Source organism: Rhinolophus hipposideros (assembly GCF_964194185.1).
Source record: "Rhinolophus hipposideros genome assembly, chromosome: 12".
NCBI lineage: Eukaryota > Metazoa > Chordata > Mammalia > Chiroptera > Rhinolophidae > Rhinolophus > Rhinolophus hipposideros.
The window spans coordinates 61,413,403-61,429,543 of record NC_138058.1 but is presented as its reverse complement, the minus strand read 5'-3'; the positions used below and the strand labels follow the sequence as shown (position 1 = coordinate 61,429,543).

Sequence of the window (16,141 nt, the reverse complement as noted above, 5' to 3'; positions counted from 1 at the left end):
CTGGGAAACCAGTATCGACGCATTGGTTGAGGCTTTCAAAAAATGAAGGAAGGAGCTGGTGTTTAAGAACAAATACAAAGTTAAAGCCTTTAGGTATAGTGCCTGCTTACATCTCAGATAAGCAAGACTCAAGAAAATATACCCGTACTACCTATAAAGAACTTGTAAAACTTTTTTGGGAAAAGGACAGCAGCAAAAATGGGTAGACCTACTGCTTATAGAAAATACTGGCTTATAGAAAAAAACTGGCTATAGATTAACACTGGCTGATAAAAGATGCAATTATTCTGTTCAGTTTTGTTTTCTTCTCCAGCAAGGGACATGGTCTCCATACTATCAACAAAAGAATAATATGAAGAGGGAGTAACGGTCAAGACAGATAAAGAAATATGGTATATTTAGGCAAGTCCAGATAGTTATGTGCTAGGGTGCTAAAGAAAGGTATAGATCTGATGTAAGAACCCCTCTTGGTAACCTTTTATATATTATAGAGAATAGAAGTGACCAGAAAATAGAACTAACATCAAAGACCAAAACTACAGAGAAGCAGATTTCACCTCCAGATTTCTGGCAATGAAAACTGCCTGATAAAAGAATATTCTTCTTTAAAAACTTTGTCTTGTAAGAATTTATGCAGTAGCTGTATCAGGGTTCTCACCCTTGGCACTACTAACATTTTGGGGCTGCATGATTCTTGTTAGTGGGGGAGTGAGGGGCTTTCATGCATTGAAGGCTATTCAGCAGCCTCCCTGACCTCTGGTGGAAACCCCTCCCTAAGTTGTGACAACAAAAATATCTTCAGACAAATGTCCCTTGTGGGGCAGAATCACCCTTGGTTAAGAATCTCTGGACCAGATAATCATCTTTTAGGTTTACTATAGAAGGACTTTTGACTCAGGCATTGGAAAAACATTCCATTCAGACAGACGAAATGATAGCCAGCCTGAACTCTGTGTGTGTGTTGTTGTGTGTGTGTTGTGTGTGTGTGTTGTGTGTGTTGTATGTGTGTTGTTGCGTGTGTGTTGTGTGTGTTGTGTGTGTGTGTGAGACTGGGTTGTACTCTTCCACTGGACACAAGCCCCACGTTTTCTTTTGACAACGAGCCTTTTGACCTGCCCTTGATAGGCCTTTGAATTTGTGTCCCCAGCTCTAAGGACTCCCAGCCTCTCTCCCCCAAAAGTTAAGATTTCCAAGGAGATAAAGGATATGGTGATACTTTGGGGAAGACTTCCTTAGAAGAAGTAGAACTTGACCTGCTTGCTAGAAAATGGGTTGCATTTTAGTAATCAGAAGAAGCAGGTCACAGTGAGACAGTTATACACACAGATAGTCAAGGGGAGGAGAAAATGAATAAGAGTTATTTCATGGGCAGAAATAATCATTTTTTTCTTTAACAGAAAGTACTTGTAGATTGCTGCTATTTAGAATAATTCCTTCTACTTCTAAAAATAGCCTATTTATTTTCTAAGGTTTTTTTTTTTTTCCATTTTCACCACTTATCAAGCATCTTCCCTCCATCCCACCCATTTCATCTCACAGTATCTCACAATTCAAATAGTATATAAAGCTGTAAATTTGGAATCCCAGCTCTCACTCCCCGGGCAATTTTACTTCTCTGCATCACTAAGAATTAAATAAAGTATTTTCACTTGTCCTCATTGCCTTCTCTTCTTTGTTATACTTGCTGTTTGTTCTGCTGAAGTTAACCGTTCTCCTTGCCACCTGGCATTGTCACCTTTCAGAGTCCCATTGAGCTCACTCCTGCCTTGGTCTCTGCTGTCATGTCCTACGCTACTTTGTTAGTTGCTCCATCTGCTGCTGTAGATGTCTGTATGTGTGCTTTACAGCACTTGTGTGTTGCCCTGTTCTGGATTGGCCTCTGCCACTCAACAGAGAATTCCCAGAGGACAGAAATTGCTCACCTTTGTAGCCTTCACACTTTATATACTATCTTGCATATACTGAGTTTTTTGATAAATCTTTGTCAGATTAGCAGTTTATTCAAACTCATGTCCATGGTCTGTTAAGAAGTATGTAGATTTGAGTACTTATGAGTCCCTTTGACTTTTAAAATCATAAGGTTGGTATTATTTTTGAAGTGATTCCAAATGTTTTCTCCTATTTCACAATGCCTGAAAGTTGTAATTTTAATATTTAGATTATATTGAGCTTTTCCCCCCAAATCAGTTTGTTTTCTGGGAATCAGAAAATGAATGAAACCAGAATTAAGAATTGAGCTACTTAGAGGTGAGAGATTTAATCACTGTTCACAGCTCTTGGATTCTCTTACAAAACTTTCATAAGCTTTCTAGTTTGCATATAGTATATTAAAATATATTAATTTTTATTAAAATATAAGATATTAAATATGCTATCGTAATATCTGATATCAATATATTTTATAAGTAATTTATAAATTATGAGGCACCATATAAACACAAAATAGTATTGATATTATTATTACTATTATCTCTCTGGACAGCTTATTCATACCAAATTACTGAGCAAGAAAGTATTTAAGCTATAGATTTTATAAGGCGGTATCACCTCCAAGGATGCTTGTTTTGTTACCTGATAAAGTTAAGGCATACCTGTGACCTAGGATCCTAAGCCTGATATAGACAGCACCTTTCAAACTAGCATTCAATAAAATATTATTCTAGAGATAATGTTAATGGCTACGCGTCAGAAAAAAAAGGTTTGTGATAAATGCGTGGCACAGTATATCCCCTTCTTGGAGATCTACAGTGTGCTTTGGCCAATTAAAGTCTCTAGAATTACTGCAGTAACGAAATCTGTTTCACCTTATGTAACCCATCGTTTCCAATACTTAATACAGCACAGCATGCTATTTCCCAGCACATCTATTAATATCCTGCAGAACAATGTTCTTTAGAACACCAATTTGGGAGATGCTGGTCTAAAGTAATTACTTCTTCCAGTTAAATAAATAGTCCGTTTTCTCAGACCATTTGTTTCTTACATAATTCTCTCCAGCTCATGAAATCACATTGGATTTTTCCCAAATATGTACCCATTAGATAGGAGGCATTCTCCAAGTGAGAAGTACCTCAACTTTTCCATTCGTCTTCTAGAATTTTTTAGAATGTACCCTGTTGTATACTTACTTTTTTACTCACAATAGTTTTATGACCTAGAACTGTTTCTTTTCTTTCTCTTTTGCACTTACTTGAAATAACTTGAAATAACACATATGTACGTGTGTATATATGTATGGATGTATGCCTATGCATATACATGTATGTACGTGTGTGTATTCTACTTTTAAATGCTCTGCCATGTTTAATGTTCTGTAGGCAGGAACTATTTGATAAATGTTAGGAATTACCAGCCTTTTGGCAAATAAACATGGGAAATAATCTTACTAAACTTGTTAGTAATCAATAAAATGTTTGTGTTACCTATAAGGGCTATGCTATGTTTGTATGTAGAAACATATCTCGTTTTTCCATTTTTCTCTAGTTGATACATCAAAATAGGCAAGCAATCTTGAACCAGTTTGCAGCAAATGCTCCTGTTGGCATCAATATGAGATCAGGCATGCAGCAGCAAATTACAGCTCAGGTAATGTGAGAAAACCAGGCATTGTTTGTACTCTCTAACCCAAGCTGTGTTGACTTGAATGTCTTTAAATGGTCTGTGAGCTGATCTTTTAATGATGTTTTTTAGTGTAGCTCTCTTCTAGAATGAGTTTATAATGAACTTGTGATACCCCTTACTGGTACTTGATCAAAAGCCGAGGGTTCTTTGTTTTGTTTTATTGTTATTATTGTCATTGCCATTAGATACCAGCTGACTAAGTAGAAAACTCTTACTACTGTACTAAATAATATCAGTAATAAGAAGCCTAAGATAGGAGACTGTGTGAATCATACCTGAAACCTGATCCAAAATCCAGGCATATTGCTGAGTTATCTTAACTATCTTGTGTTCTCTGAGCATCAGCATTTTCTATGTTTTTTTAATTTGACAATCCTTGTATATGAACCCAGAGCCATTGGAACTTTAAACGTAAAAAGAACTGGGTAGCCTTCTTAGTGTTATCTAGTACTCACTCCCTACTTAGCTTCCACACATACTTTAATATTTTTGCTTCAGCCACTTTTTTATGTTTCCTTAACCTAGTTTACACAAAAATTTGGGAGATGGGGGATTTTAGAGAGGATTCAAACAAAAGTCTTCTTTTCTTCATAAAGTGGACCTAGATGGATTTGGGGCAATTGTGGAAATCCAACAGTAACCATAAGGGTAAATATTAACAGAAAGTGCTGATAAGCAATAGATACTGATATGTCATGAATCCAGATTTGGGTTTCTCTGTCTTATAAATCTCAGTGGTTAGCTCATGCAAGGGTAATTAGATTATAAGGAAACAAGACCCTTTTTTTAGAACTCACATAAAGTTGATTTCTGTCAGAAAGTTATATGTCACAGTTTTTCTAGGTTAGACTACATTTAGTTAGCAAGTTTAATTTCAGTGGAGCCATATGCTTTAATCATTTTCTCAATCTTAATTGACATTTTCTGAGGAAGGCTTTATTGACATGCCATATTGCTTTGCAAATTAGACCAAAATGTAATTTCAACCTAATTTTACCACTTCTTTCTTCATTCATAATATTACAGCTATTAAAACACTTACTCTAATGCCTAGAGCAGTCTTATACTACAATGATATAAAATAGCTGGTTCCATTTATTTCTGTTTAGTATTTTATTTCTAATTAATTATTTTCTTTTTAAGCAGCAGTTTATTTGGCATTATGGCTCCTGGATTTCTGAGTTTTCCTTTTATAATATATTTGTAGGTTTTTCTCATTGTTAAAAATAATACATGTTCATTATAGATAAATTGGAAAATACAAAAAAGTATATGTGAAGAAAATTAAAATCACCTATAATTACATTTCATTCATTTAAGTAAACTGGAATAAATGATTTTAGTGAGAAAAGGGGAAAACTGAATTTCTCCATACTAGAAACAGTAAATTTTTTGGAGATGGAAAAGAAAAAAGTCTCATAACAACCTAATGTCAGATAAGATAGAAGTCATTAAGCACATTTTCTTTCTTTTCTTATGGTTTTCATGTTTCTTTTAACAGTTTTCATGACCTGTATTATAATACTAATCACTATATACTTTCTTTGATTTTTCTCAGTTTTGTGTGTGACTTTTGAGCATTTAAAATATATTTAATTCATTTTCCCTCCTGTAATTATTACTTGAGAGGTTTTTGTTCCTTTTCTGTTTTATTTTCCTTTGTACACTGATAATTGCTACATGTTTTGTTGCCCCAAGTGACTAAGCTTTATCTGGTAAGTTTTCTAAAATAGGTAATGATTATTATAATAATATTAATAAGTAAAGAATTTTTCATCGTTTGCAGCCACCCCTGAATGCCCAAATGTTGGCACAGCGCCAGCGGGAGTTGTACAGTCAACAGCACCGACAGAGGCAGCTAATACAGCAGCAAAGAGCCATGCTCATGAGGCAACAAAGCTTTGGGAACAACCTCCCTCCCTCATCTGGACTGCCAGTTCAAATGGGGAACCCCCGTCTTCCTCAGGGTGCTCCGCAGCAATTCCCCTACCCACCAAACTATGGTACAAATCCAGGAACCCCACCTGCTTCTACCAGCCCGTTTTCACAACTGGCAGCAAATCCTGAGGCAACCTTGGCCAACCGCAACAGCATGGTGAACAGAGGCATGACAGGAAACATGGGAGGACAGTTTGGCACTGGAATCAATCCTCAGATGCAGCAGAATGTCTTCCAGTATCCAGGATCAGGTATGAGAATCACAACTATGGTGCTTTCATAAGTATGCCACATGCAGGTCTCTCTTCATGAGAGTTTCCATTCAGTGACATTGAAGCAATGTGCTAAATAAGGACTCAACCCGGGAGTCAGGAGGTCCAGGTTCCAGACTCGGCTTTTGCCACTAAATGTTGTGTTTCCCCGAATATAAGACCTCGCCAGGAAATCAGCTCTAAAGCGTCTTTTGGAGCAAAAATTAATAGAAGACCTGGTCTTATTTTACTATAAAATGGAGTCTAATATAACATTAGTATAGTATAGTGTAATATAATACCGGGTATAATATAATATTTAATGTAATGTAATATATAATATAATTAATATAATATAATACCCGGTCTTATATTAATTTTTGCTCCAAAAGACACATTAGAGCTGATTGTCCGGCTTGGAGTTATTTTCGGTGAAACACGGTGGTTGAATGGTCTGAGGCTTATCTCTCTTTGATAGCTAAGATTATTAAATTAGAGGATCTATAAGGACGTGTCGGACTCTGAACTTTGTAAGATTTTATGTGCAAAGCACATTCCCTCATGTTTTTACTTTCTCTCGTGGATCCCTACAAGAATCTATTGAAAGTCCAGTTCAGACTGTGGGTTAGTTACATTAACTCAAAGCTTGGCTACAGTTTTTTCATTATGTTGGAGATTTTGGTTTTGATGGTTTACAAAAAGATAATCAATCTTCATAGAGTATCTCAGACTTCTCATTGGCATCACCACTCAGAGCTGCTTAGGTTGTAAGCTATTTCTGCAATATTTGGCAACTTTCTGCCTTGTAAAAGGTTTTTTTTTTTTTTAATCTTTCATTTGCATTCTCTCTCTTCCATTCTCTTTATCCTAAGTGCTGATATCTTTTTTCACTTTTATTCTATCTCTTTGAGGTTCTGATAGGTAGTAGCAGTAAAACATATTTGATTAACCCACCATGTTTAATCAAACTTTGATGCAAAATGAATGGCAAATTCCTGAAAAAAATTGAAATAAATCCCTTGATTTTGTAAGTGAAAGAAAAAGTAAATTTTAAGCTATTTAAAAATGAATTTCAGTGAGAAGGCTGCTGTTTGACTTGAATAAAATGGTGAAGTTATATAGAGATTTTTCACATGGCACTATACTTACCAACTTTAGCCAAATCAATTTAGACTTTTCATTCTTATGGCGACAAACGCTAAAATCCTTGGACTATTAAATTAAGTATCTAGGGAGACTTGTATCAGGGAGCACCAGAAATCTCTAAGACATTCTAATCAAAATTATGCCACATCAGTTCCTTTGTCCTCAAGACTATGAAGTCATCTTTGGCTGGTTTATAGCTCTGACACTATCTGTGTGGGCAACAAAAGGATTATAAATCCATATTTTAATTATAAGGTTATCTGAACAGGAGTGGCCTTCAAAAGTTTTATTTCTTGCAATTTCTATATACAAAGAATTTGACAAGGCTTTTTCTCTTTAACCTAAAGAAGTACTTCCTCCAACATTAGAAGACTTCTGTAGTTATATCTCCCCATTCCTCTTCCAAAATGGCAGCTTAACCAAAACAGCAAATAGATTCTTAGCACTCATGATATTGATTGCAGAGCCTTGAATCAAAAGATTTATCTCATTCATTGGGGAGGGAGGGACCAACAACTAACTACAAGTCAGCCAAATATTAATAAATTCTCCAAGGATTTTTTTCTCTTATAAAAGTAAAAATAGTACTTCTGTCAATATTCAGTCATGCTCTTTAACACCTCCTTCTCTGAAAGCAAAGAACAGAGAACTTCCTTTCCTGCTCCCATTCCTTAACAAACCCACCGAAAAGGCAGTGCTTCAAAGCCCCAGTTCCGATGAAGTTGACAAGATTAATAAAAAATACTTTTCACAAAATAAGAATTTTTCTTTGATAAAGCCAGCAGTTATACTTCAAACAAACCTCCGAAGCAGGTACATTGGAGAGAGTAGTAATTTCATCCAATTGCACACTGAAATGAAATGGTAGAGCTTTCAGTTTTTCTATGAACTGCTTTAAAATAATAGAAGGAAAGTTGTTAGTTTTTCTGGAGATCAGAAGAACGTTTAAAGATGAAATGTTTGTAATTTCTTTCACTGCTCTAAGTTTTCAACTTGCTCAAGTATGATCAGCAGCCTGGTAGGAGGCTTTAAGACCAAGCTTTATGTTGGTACAAATTCAAGTTCTAGAAAAGTTCCAACCTTTCAAAGCAAGCCTTCTCAAAAAAACAAAAACAAACAACAACAAAAAAAGCCACCACATGTTTTTTGTAAATAAAGTTTTATTGGAACACAGTCACGCTCATTAGTTTACATATTGTCTATAGCTGGTTTCACACAACAGAGTGGAGTAATTACAGAAATCTTATTGCCTGCAAAACCGAAAATATTTATCTGGCCCTTGGCAGAACAAATTTGCTGATCCCTGTGCTAATTAATGACAGTTATACCAAAGGATAACGACATTAGCTTTGCTTTAGCTTTTAGCTTTGGCATCTTGCACCTAATATAGGCCCAAAGTAGATGAAGGAACTTGTAGGTAAACTATTACAGAGTATGCTTTCTTTATTTCTGAAAACAGAAAAATTTCCTAGACTATCATGCCATGAAGATGAATGCACTACAACAAAGATATTTAAAATTCATTTTATACTAAAGACACTATTCAAAGTAAATATGAGGGATTTTTTTTTAAGTTTTTGTACCCACTTCGTGAATACCTTGAAGCCCATCCAGAGCTGCCTCTTCTGTGAACTACACCATAAACATGCTACTCCGCTGACTCCTCCTCAGTGATCCCATCAACTCGTGTGGCTGCAGTGACCTCTTCATGCTCATGACTGTTCTCTGTCTCTAAACCGGATCTCTCAGCTCATGTGTATAGCTGCCTATGGGACATAATTGAATTTTCCACCAACACCCCAAACTCAACTTGTCCAAAGCTAGACTCCTCACCTCCACTTTCCCTTCCCTCCATTTCTCAGTGTTCCAGCTATAACAGACTTTTCAAGTTCCAGGAAAGAGTACTTATCTTGCTCTCCTTCACCCCTAGGGCTTTGTATATGCTGAACCCTCTGTCTAAAATATCCTTCCTTCCGTCACCTGTCTCATTCCTGTTCCTTTTTTCTCTCAGAGGTATCTCCTCTGGGAAGCATTCCCTCATACTCCCAGTCATAAGCACTCACCACCATCTTATAGCCACTTGTTAACTTACTGCCTTTCTTTTGAAATAGCAAGTTCCTTGAATGAGTAGCATGTGGTTTTTTTAATCTTTGTTTCTCAAGTGCTTAGCACAGTGATCTAGGGGAGAGTTGAAGAAATAAATGAAAGGAAAGATGAATCTTAATTCTAGTTGCTGCTGTTAGATGGCTGTGATATATTTATGATCCAACAGGGAGAATTAACATAGTATAGGCAAAGATGGAATAGTAGACTTGTTAAACTAGATTGTCTGGTTCAAGGAACCCAAAGTTCTCTGTAGTGGCAGAACTGGGACTAGAACTGTAACTACCTCTGTAATTTGTTATTGACAGGCTGGTTCTTTCTACTAAAATTAGGTCATCTGATAAGGAAAACATGGCTACTTAAAATCTGAGATAAGGCCAGAAAGAACTATCAAAAAACATGTCGATGTACTTGAAGTCTCGTATTTATTGTTTACTTGGACCCCACAGAGTAATATCCAGAATGTGATAAGTATCTTTTCCCCTTCACATACAGATATTTTTCTGAAAGAAATTATTTCATCACATGTTAAGGTTCAACATGCATTAAGAACAGACAAGTGGTTTTTAAGGCTCACAATCAAAATAGTTGAAATTTAAAATGTAGAATTAATGCAAAGATAATCAACATATATGAAGAAAATGATGGGAGAAAAAACCCACCTTGTAGAGTCACAAACAGAAAAAAATTTTTTCTCTGTATATTCGAAGTCAAAATTATTTACCAGAGATTAAATTACATATGTAGGAAGCAGCAAGAAGAAAATATATAGTTTTATTTTTACAGTCTTCACCAAAACAAAGAAAAAAGGTAAACATTTAATAAAAGAAATAAACTATAGCAAGTCTATAATTGGCTCAACTTTCACAAAAAATTTTAAATTGTAGCCTATAAAAAAACAAATGTGAATAAATTAACTACATCTCTGACCAGATTAACCAAACCAAAAAAAAAAGAGAAAACTTATAATATTAACAATTATAGAACACAGAATATTATACTAAATTGTAGGTAATCAAATTATGATGTTCTTTCTGCACTTTTATAACTTTCTCTACCTCAAAAGTATTTAACTGTGAAATGTAATTGTCAGGAAAAAAAGAAAAAAAATACAGAGTGCTAACATAAAGCATAAAAAGAAGCTCATTTTCACTTTTTTAAATTGTTGTAAACTTCAACTTTTGGCCAAGATGGAGTAACAGGGACCAAATTTATTCTCCTATCCAAAACAAAAAGTCAAAGTACATTATAATAAACCAGTTCTCGAAACTGCTCAGTCTATGCTGAAGGGAGGGGGAATCCACCAAGAGCAAGGGGTTTCCCCTAGTTGAGGCAATGGAGCTGGGAATCCAGGAGAGCCAAGGTAGCTAGAAGTCTCAGGGCACAGTACCAGAGAAGAGAGTCACAGAGAGAGAGAACTACCGGGATATGCAGAGGGTCCCGATGACATCTTCAGCTGAGAAAGTACGTGTGTATGTGTGTGTGTGTGTGTTCTGTTTGTTGTATGTACACAAACCAAGGCCAGGGAAAACACCTGAAAAGATTAGAGGGAACAGTCTTCAGAGTTCACACAGAACCAGTTCCTCTTTCCACCAGCCAGAAGAGAAAACTCATAATTTATGGTGTATCAAGCAGAATACTCAGAAGGGTTTTGCCTTAGTAATGGGCGAGAATAAACCCTGCTCTTGTCTCATTAGGCACAAGACCCAAAAGAATTAAACTGTGTCCATGTAACCTCACCATGACTCAGACAATTGTCAAAAATATTTAAAGGAATTTTAAAAATTGAGCACCTAACAAGGTAAAATTCACAAGGCATGAAATCATTTTTTAAATTACCAGGCAAACAAAGAAGCAGGAAAGTAAAACCAATTATGAGGAGAAAAATTAGTCCATCAAAACCAACCCAGAAATTACATAACTGTTAGAATTAGTAGACAGACATGTTAAGACAATTATAAATTATACATTTATTCTGTATGTCCAAGAAGTTAGAGGAAAGCCTAAACATGTTAAGTAAAGGTATGGAAGAAAAAATAAATAAATAAATCAAACTTCTGGAGATGAAAATTATAATGTCTGAGGTGAAAAAATATCTTGGATAGGATAAGAAGCAGATTAGACATTACAAAAGAAAAAAGAGTGAACCTGAAGATACAGCAATGGAAATCAGAGAGAAAAAAGACTGAAAAGGTAATTCACTCCAAATTGATCTTACAATTCAATGCAATTTCTATCAAAAAATAACATGCTTTTTGGATAATTGACAAGCTTCTCTTACAATTTATATGGAAATACCTAGAGCAGCTAAAACAATTTTGAAATGGAAGAACAAAGTTGGATGCCATAGACATATGGACATATAGATCACTGCAACAGAATGACAGAATGATTGACTTTTTTTTTTTTTTTTTTTTTTTTAGTTTCAGGTGTACAAGACAAGGTAATACTTAGACGTTCATCATTTATATCCCTCACACTGTGAGCCCCCCTCCCCCCATCCACTATCCCTCCGACCTCACACTGAACCATCACATTATATATATAAAATTATAGTTGGCAGAATGATTGACTTTTATGGTCAATTGATTTTTCAATAGTTAAATCATTAACTATCCTGAATAAAAAGAAACAAACTACTGATAAATGCTACAGAATGGTTGAACCTCAGAAATAGTATGCTAAGTGAAAGAAGCTGGAAACAAAAACACCTCAGATGATCACATTCATATGTAATTTCCAAAAAAGAGCAAATCTGTAGAGACAGAAAGCAGATCAGTGGAGGCAGAGGTAGGAGCGGGATTTACTACAAACAGGCACAGGGAATATGGAGGTGATGAAAATGTCCAAACTGGATTGTGGTGATGGTTGCACAACTTGATAAATTTACTAAAAATCACTGAACTGTGCAGGTCAGTGGTTGAATTTGATGCTATGTAGATTATATCTCAATAACACTTTTTAAAAAAAAAAGGACGGAAGGGAAGAAGTCTACACAGATGACAAAGGAGTAGTGGCCAACAAAACACTCATTTTCCAATCACTCATGTTCTTATAGTTTTCCCTTTTCAACTTTATTACACCAGTAATCTGTCACTTATGTTCATATATGTTTTTTACACTTAAAAATTCATGTAAGCAAAATAGAACAGAAAAAAAATCATATGTAATCCTAGTACTCAAATCAACGTCTGAGAATGGAAAGCATTCTTCCAAACTTATGTTTGTTTATCCATCTGTTTATACAAAATTTCCTGCCTTATTTTGAGAGACAGAAATTTTTTCCCTACTCTGTTGATTAAGTTGTCTCTAAATGTATTATAACAGATCCTTATGGGGTTAATAAATGTATAGTGTATTCACATAAATTAATTTGTGTCAATTTGCAGGAATGGTTCCTCAAGGTGAGGCCAACTTTGCTCCATCTCTGAGCCCTGGGAGCTCCATGGTGCCGATGCCAATCCCTCCTCCTCAGACTTCTCTGCTCCAGCAAACTCCACCTGCTTCTGGGTACCAGTCACCAGACATGAAGGCCTGGCAGCAAGGAGCGATGGGAAACAACAAGTAAGGGGCAATTTTTACATAGGAGCATCACTGGAACCCTGCAGCATGTAAGAATAGCCATTCCTTCACAGTCTCAGTGGAAGATTATTCACTACTGTTATTTGCAAATTCAAGGAAGTGAATTTTATGTTATCAACAAGGAAAACTAAAGATTTTTAAGGCAAATTTGTGTGTGTACAAGAAAGAGAAGTGGTCTGGTGGCCCCCAACCTTTTTGTCCCACCCCCAGCACAGCAGAAGAATATGATCTACTCCCATGAGTAACAGCTTCCCTGGGACAGATGGAGAAATGGGTGCTTTTTAAAAAGTCTTCCTTTACAAAACACTTAAAAATCTAAAGTAAAAGTGGCAAAATGTTAGAATACAATAGAACTGAATGTAAACAGGTTTCACTCTTCTCAGTATGTTTTAAAAATTTCATAGCAACAACAAAGGTTTTTCAGGCTTCTTGGGTCGTTCCACGTTTCCCAGCTCTTTGAATCTAGATGTTCACTGGCCTCATCTTGCTCATTTTGTTCAGAATTATCTCACTAAAGTCATTTTTTTCCTCCAAATCCTGGCTGCTGAACTTTTCACACATAATTTGAGTTTTATAAGGGTTTTAATTTGGTTGTGTCTTGGTTCTAATGACAGGGAAACCGTTTGATCTGACAACATAATAAGTAAGGCAGTTAAAATTGAAAACTTAAGACCATATTCTCTTAAAGTTCACCAAAAGGTGAGAGAGGAAATCTTCCTGTTAGAGAACTAGGTAGTTCTCAGTGAAGACTGTGTGTAAATTAGGTAGAAACGGAACTGTTTATATAACATGCAAGAAGAACGTAGTCTCCTCATGTGTACTAATCCCAGCTTCCTAAACCCACTTTAGATTTCATGGTCCATCATTATAATTATTCCTTTACCAGCATTCTCAACTCCCTTTCCCAGCTGTCCTCTTGCCCCTGTGCCTAGCAAAATGCCCCCTAATAAAATCCAGCCAAACTCTTGCTTCGTATCTACACTTAGGCATTTAAATGTGGCTGAAAAGAAAACAGTCATGCTGACAGGTCTGCTCCCCTTTGCAGTTAAATTTATTAAAAGGCAGTACCCTATCACTTCCTCTCCTCCATTCCTTGTTGAACCAGTCAGACTTTCATCTCTGCCACTCCACCAAAAGTATTCTTGTCAAGGTCATTAATGTCTAACATTGCAGAATGCAGTCAGTGGTCATCTGTAGCACTTGGCATATTTGAGCAGTTATCCTTTCTGGAAGCTTTTTCTTCATTTGGTTTCTGGAACAACTTTCTCTCTTGAGAAAGGCGACTCCTCAGTTTCCTCTGCTGGGTCTTTCTCATCTCCCTGACCTCCATGTGAGGGCCTCATAGCTCCTTCCAGGTCCTCTTGTCCATATCTACCCACTCCCTTGGTTATGTCACTCAATCTTATTGCTGTGAATGCCTGTCTCTGTACTAAGACTCCCAAATTTCAGTCTCCAGCCCAGACTTCTCCCCTGAACATACAGTGTACACAGCTGCCCAGTTGACATCTCCACTTAGACGCCTCTCAAACTTAACATGCCTAAAACTAAAGTGATCTTCTCCCCAAAACGTGCTCCTCTCCTGCTTTTCCCCATCTCAGTAAGCACCCTCATTTTTCCAGTTACTCGGAAGAAAACCTTTTCTCTTTTTCTTATATCCTCCATCAAACATTTCATCAGCAAATCATATCAGCTCTAGCAGCTCTCAACTTCTCATCTGCCCCACTTGTACACTTAGTGCCAGCCACCGTCATCTTTTTCCTGGACATTGCAGTGGCCTCTGTCTCCCTGCTTGCACCCTTGCTCCACTGCAGTGTAAGCTCCACATGGTAGCCAGAGTGATGCTTTTAAAACACGAGGCAGTGTGTCTGTCTGTCCTTTGCTCAAAACTCCAATTTACACAATGTACAATATGGGGCCTGTGAAGCCCGGCTTAGTCTTGCTCCTGGATACTTCTCTGACCTCATCTGCTATTCTCATCACTCACCCTGCCACACTGGCTTCTGTTTATTCTTCTGTTCCTCAGATGTGCCAAGTACATTGCAAACTCAGGACCTTTGCATTTTTAAATCCCTCTGCTGGAATGTTCTTCTCTCAGTAGCCACATGGTTTGCTCTCTCCCACTTCAAGTCTTTACTTAAATGTCACCTTATTAAATACAGATATTGATTGTCACCATAGTAAACTTCCCTGACCATCATTTCTAAAACAACACCATTTCCCATCCCTCGTCCCTCCTTTCCCTTTAGTGCTTAACACCTGCCATATTGTGTGTTTGTCTGTTTATTCATGGTCTATCTCTCTAACTGAAATGTAAGCTTCCTAAGAGCAAGGCTGTCGTTTGTGTTCACTTCCGTCTGTCCATCCTTTAGAGCAGGGAAGCCCTTAGTGTACATCTCAGAACAAATGAGTGCAGAGACTTCCTGTTCGGACCTAAGTCACTCCTTGGATTCAGATTCAAATGTGGACTTGAGTTGTTGTACTTGAGCAGTTGCCGTGAGCTTTGTCTTTCCCAAAGCATTTGAGAAGGAAAATGACTATCACCAACTCTCCAAACATTCACACTTGCTGATTTGTTTCGTGTGTATCGGCCAGTGCAGGCACCACTCACTGTCTCTGCTGCACAGATGCCACAAGGAGCAGGGAAAAGAGCCCCTGCCGTCAGGTAACCAGCAGTCTAGTTGGTGACAAGAGGAGTGCAGAGAAAAGTAAAACATAAAACAAAGCATCATTAAGTGGAATGATGTAAGACATAATAGGTCAGAGACAGTGTAATGTGATTCTTTTTCATTATCTCTTTGGTGGCAAGAGAAAGAAAGGGTTAAACCAAATCTACGTGTCCTAGAACTGGGCAGTGTCACTGTGTAATTCTGTAGTCATTCTGGAGAGTCCTAGTGCTTATTAGCATTTTAAAGGCTCTGAAGACCTGTTGTTTAACCCTTTCTCAGACTTCTTTGACCAGGAACTCCCCTGCTTGTTAATACCTGTAGTATCTGTGGGACCCACTTTAGGGCGAATTCGTCATCTTTCCCGTTTTCCCTCATGATTCAGAGGCTACCAATCCCTGGTGCTGGCTTAAGGAACTGATAATTGCCATGAGGCTGACCAGGAAAGCGGAGTGAGAGAGGGTCCTTCCCACACTGGGCCTAAAGCAACGGTAAACCCTCCAGTCTGTTCCAGGACCGAGAGGTTGGTCTTCTTCCCATGATGGAAGAAACTGAAATGGAACTATTGGCAGGAGCAGTTTGAAAAAACTTAAACTAATATATAGTCCCAAATATAAATGTGTCAAGAAATTAAAGCCTAAGCTTTTTTTCACTACGTATGACATCATTGCAGTCCTTAAAGCTTCTGAAGCACTAACTTACATAAGCCCTGAGCCTCCGCAGTGATGAGTTATGTATCAGTTGACAAATGAGCATTGTCTCAGACAGAAATGTTCTCATTAGGAAATGGGCAGGAGACTAATAGGTTTTTCTCACCCTTAGTGTGGGGACACTGCC

The 16,141-nt window shown here is 37.1% G+C and overlaps 1 protein-coding gene across 7 annotated transcripts in view; it reads left to right on the top strand.

Moving 5' to 3' along the window:
• Positions 1 to 16,141, top strand: part of NCOA1 (nuclear receptor coactivator 1) — a 199,994-nt gene that overhangs the window by 171,392 nt on the left and 12,461 nt on the right. For all 7 annotated transcript variants that reach the window (XM_081068634.1, XM_081068631.1, XM_081068635.1 and 4 more), the window contains 3 exons: positions 3,484 to 3,585; positions 5,408 to 5,810; positions 12,449 to 12,623. In XM_081068634.1, coding sequence (XP_080924760.1) covers positions 3,484 to 3,585; positions 5,408 to 5,810; positions 12,449 to 12,623 — 680 coding nt within the window. The remainder of the gene's footprint in view (positions 1 to 3,483; positions 3,586 to 5,407; positions 5,811 to 12,448; positions 12,624 to 16,141) is intronic.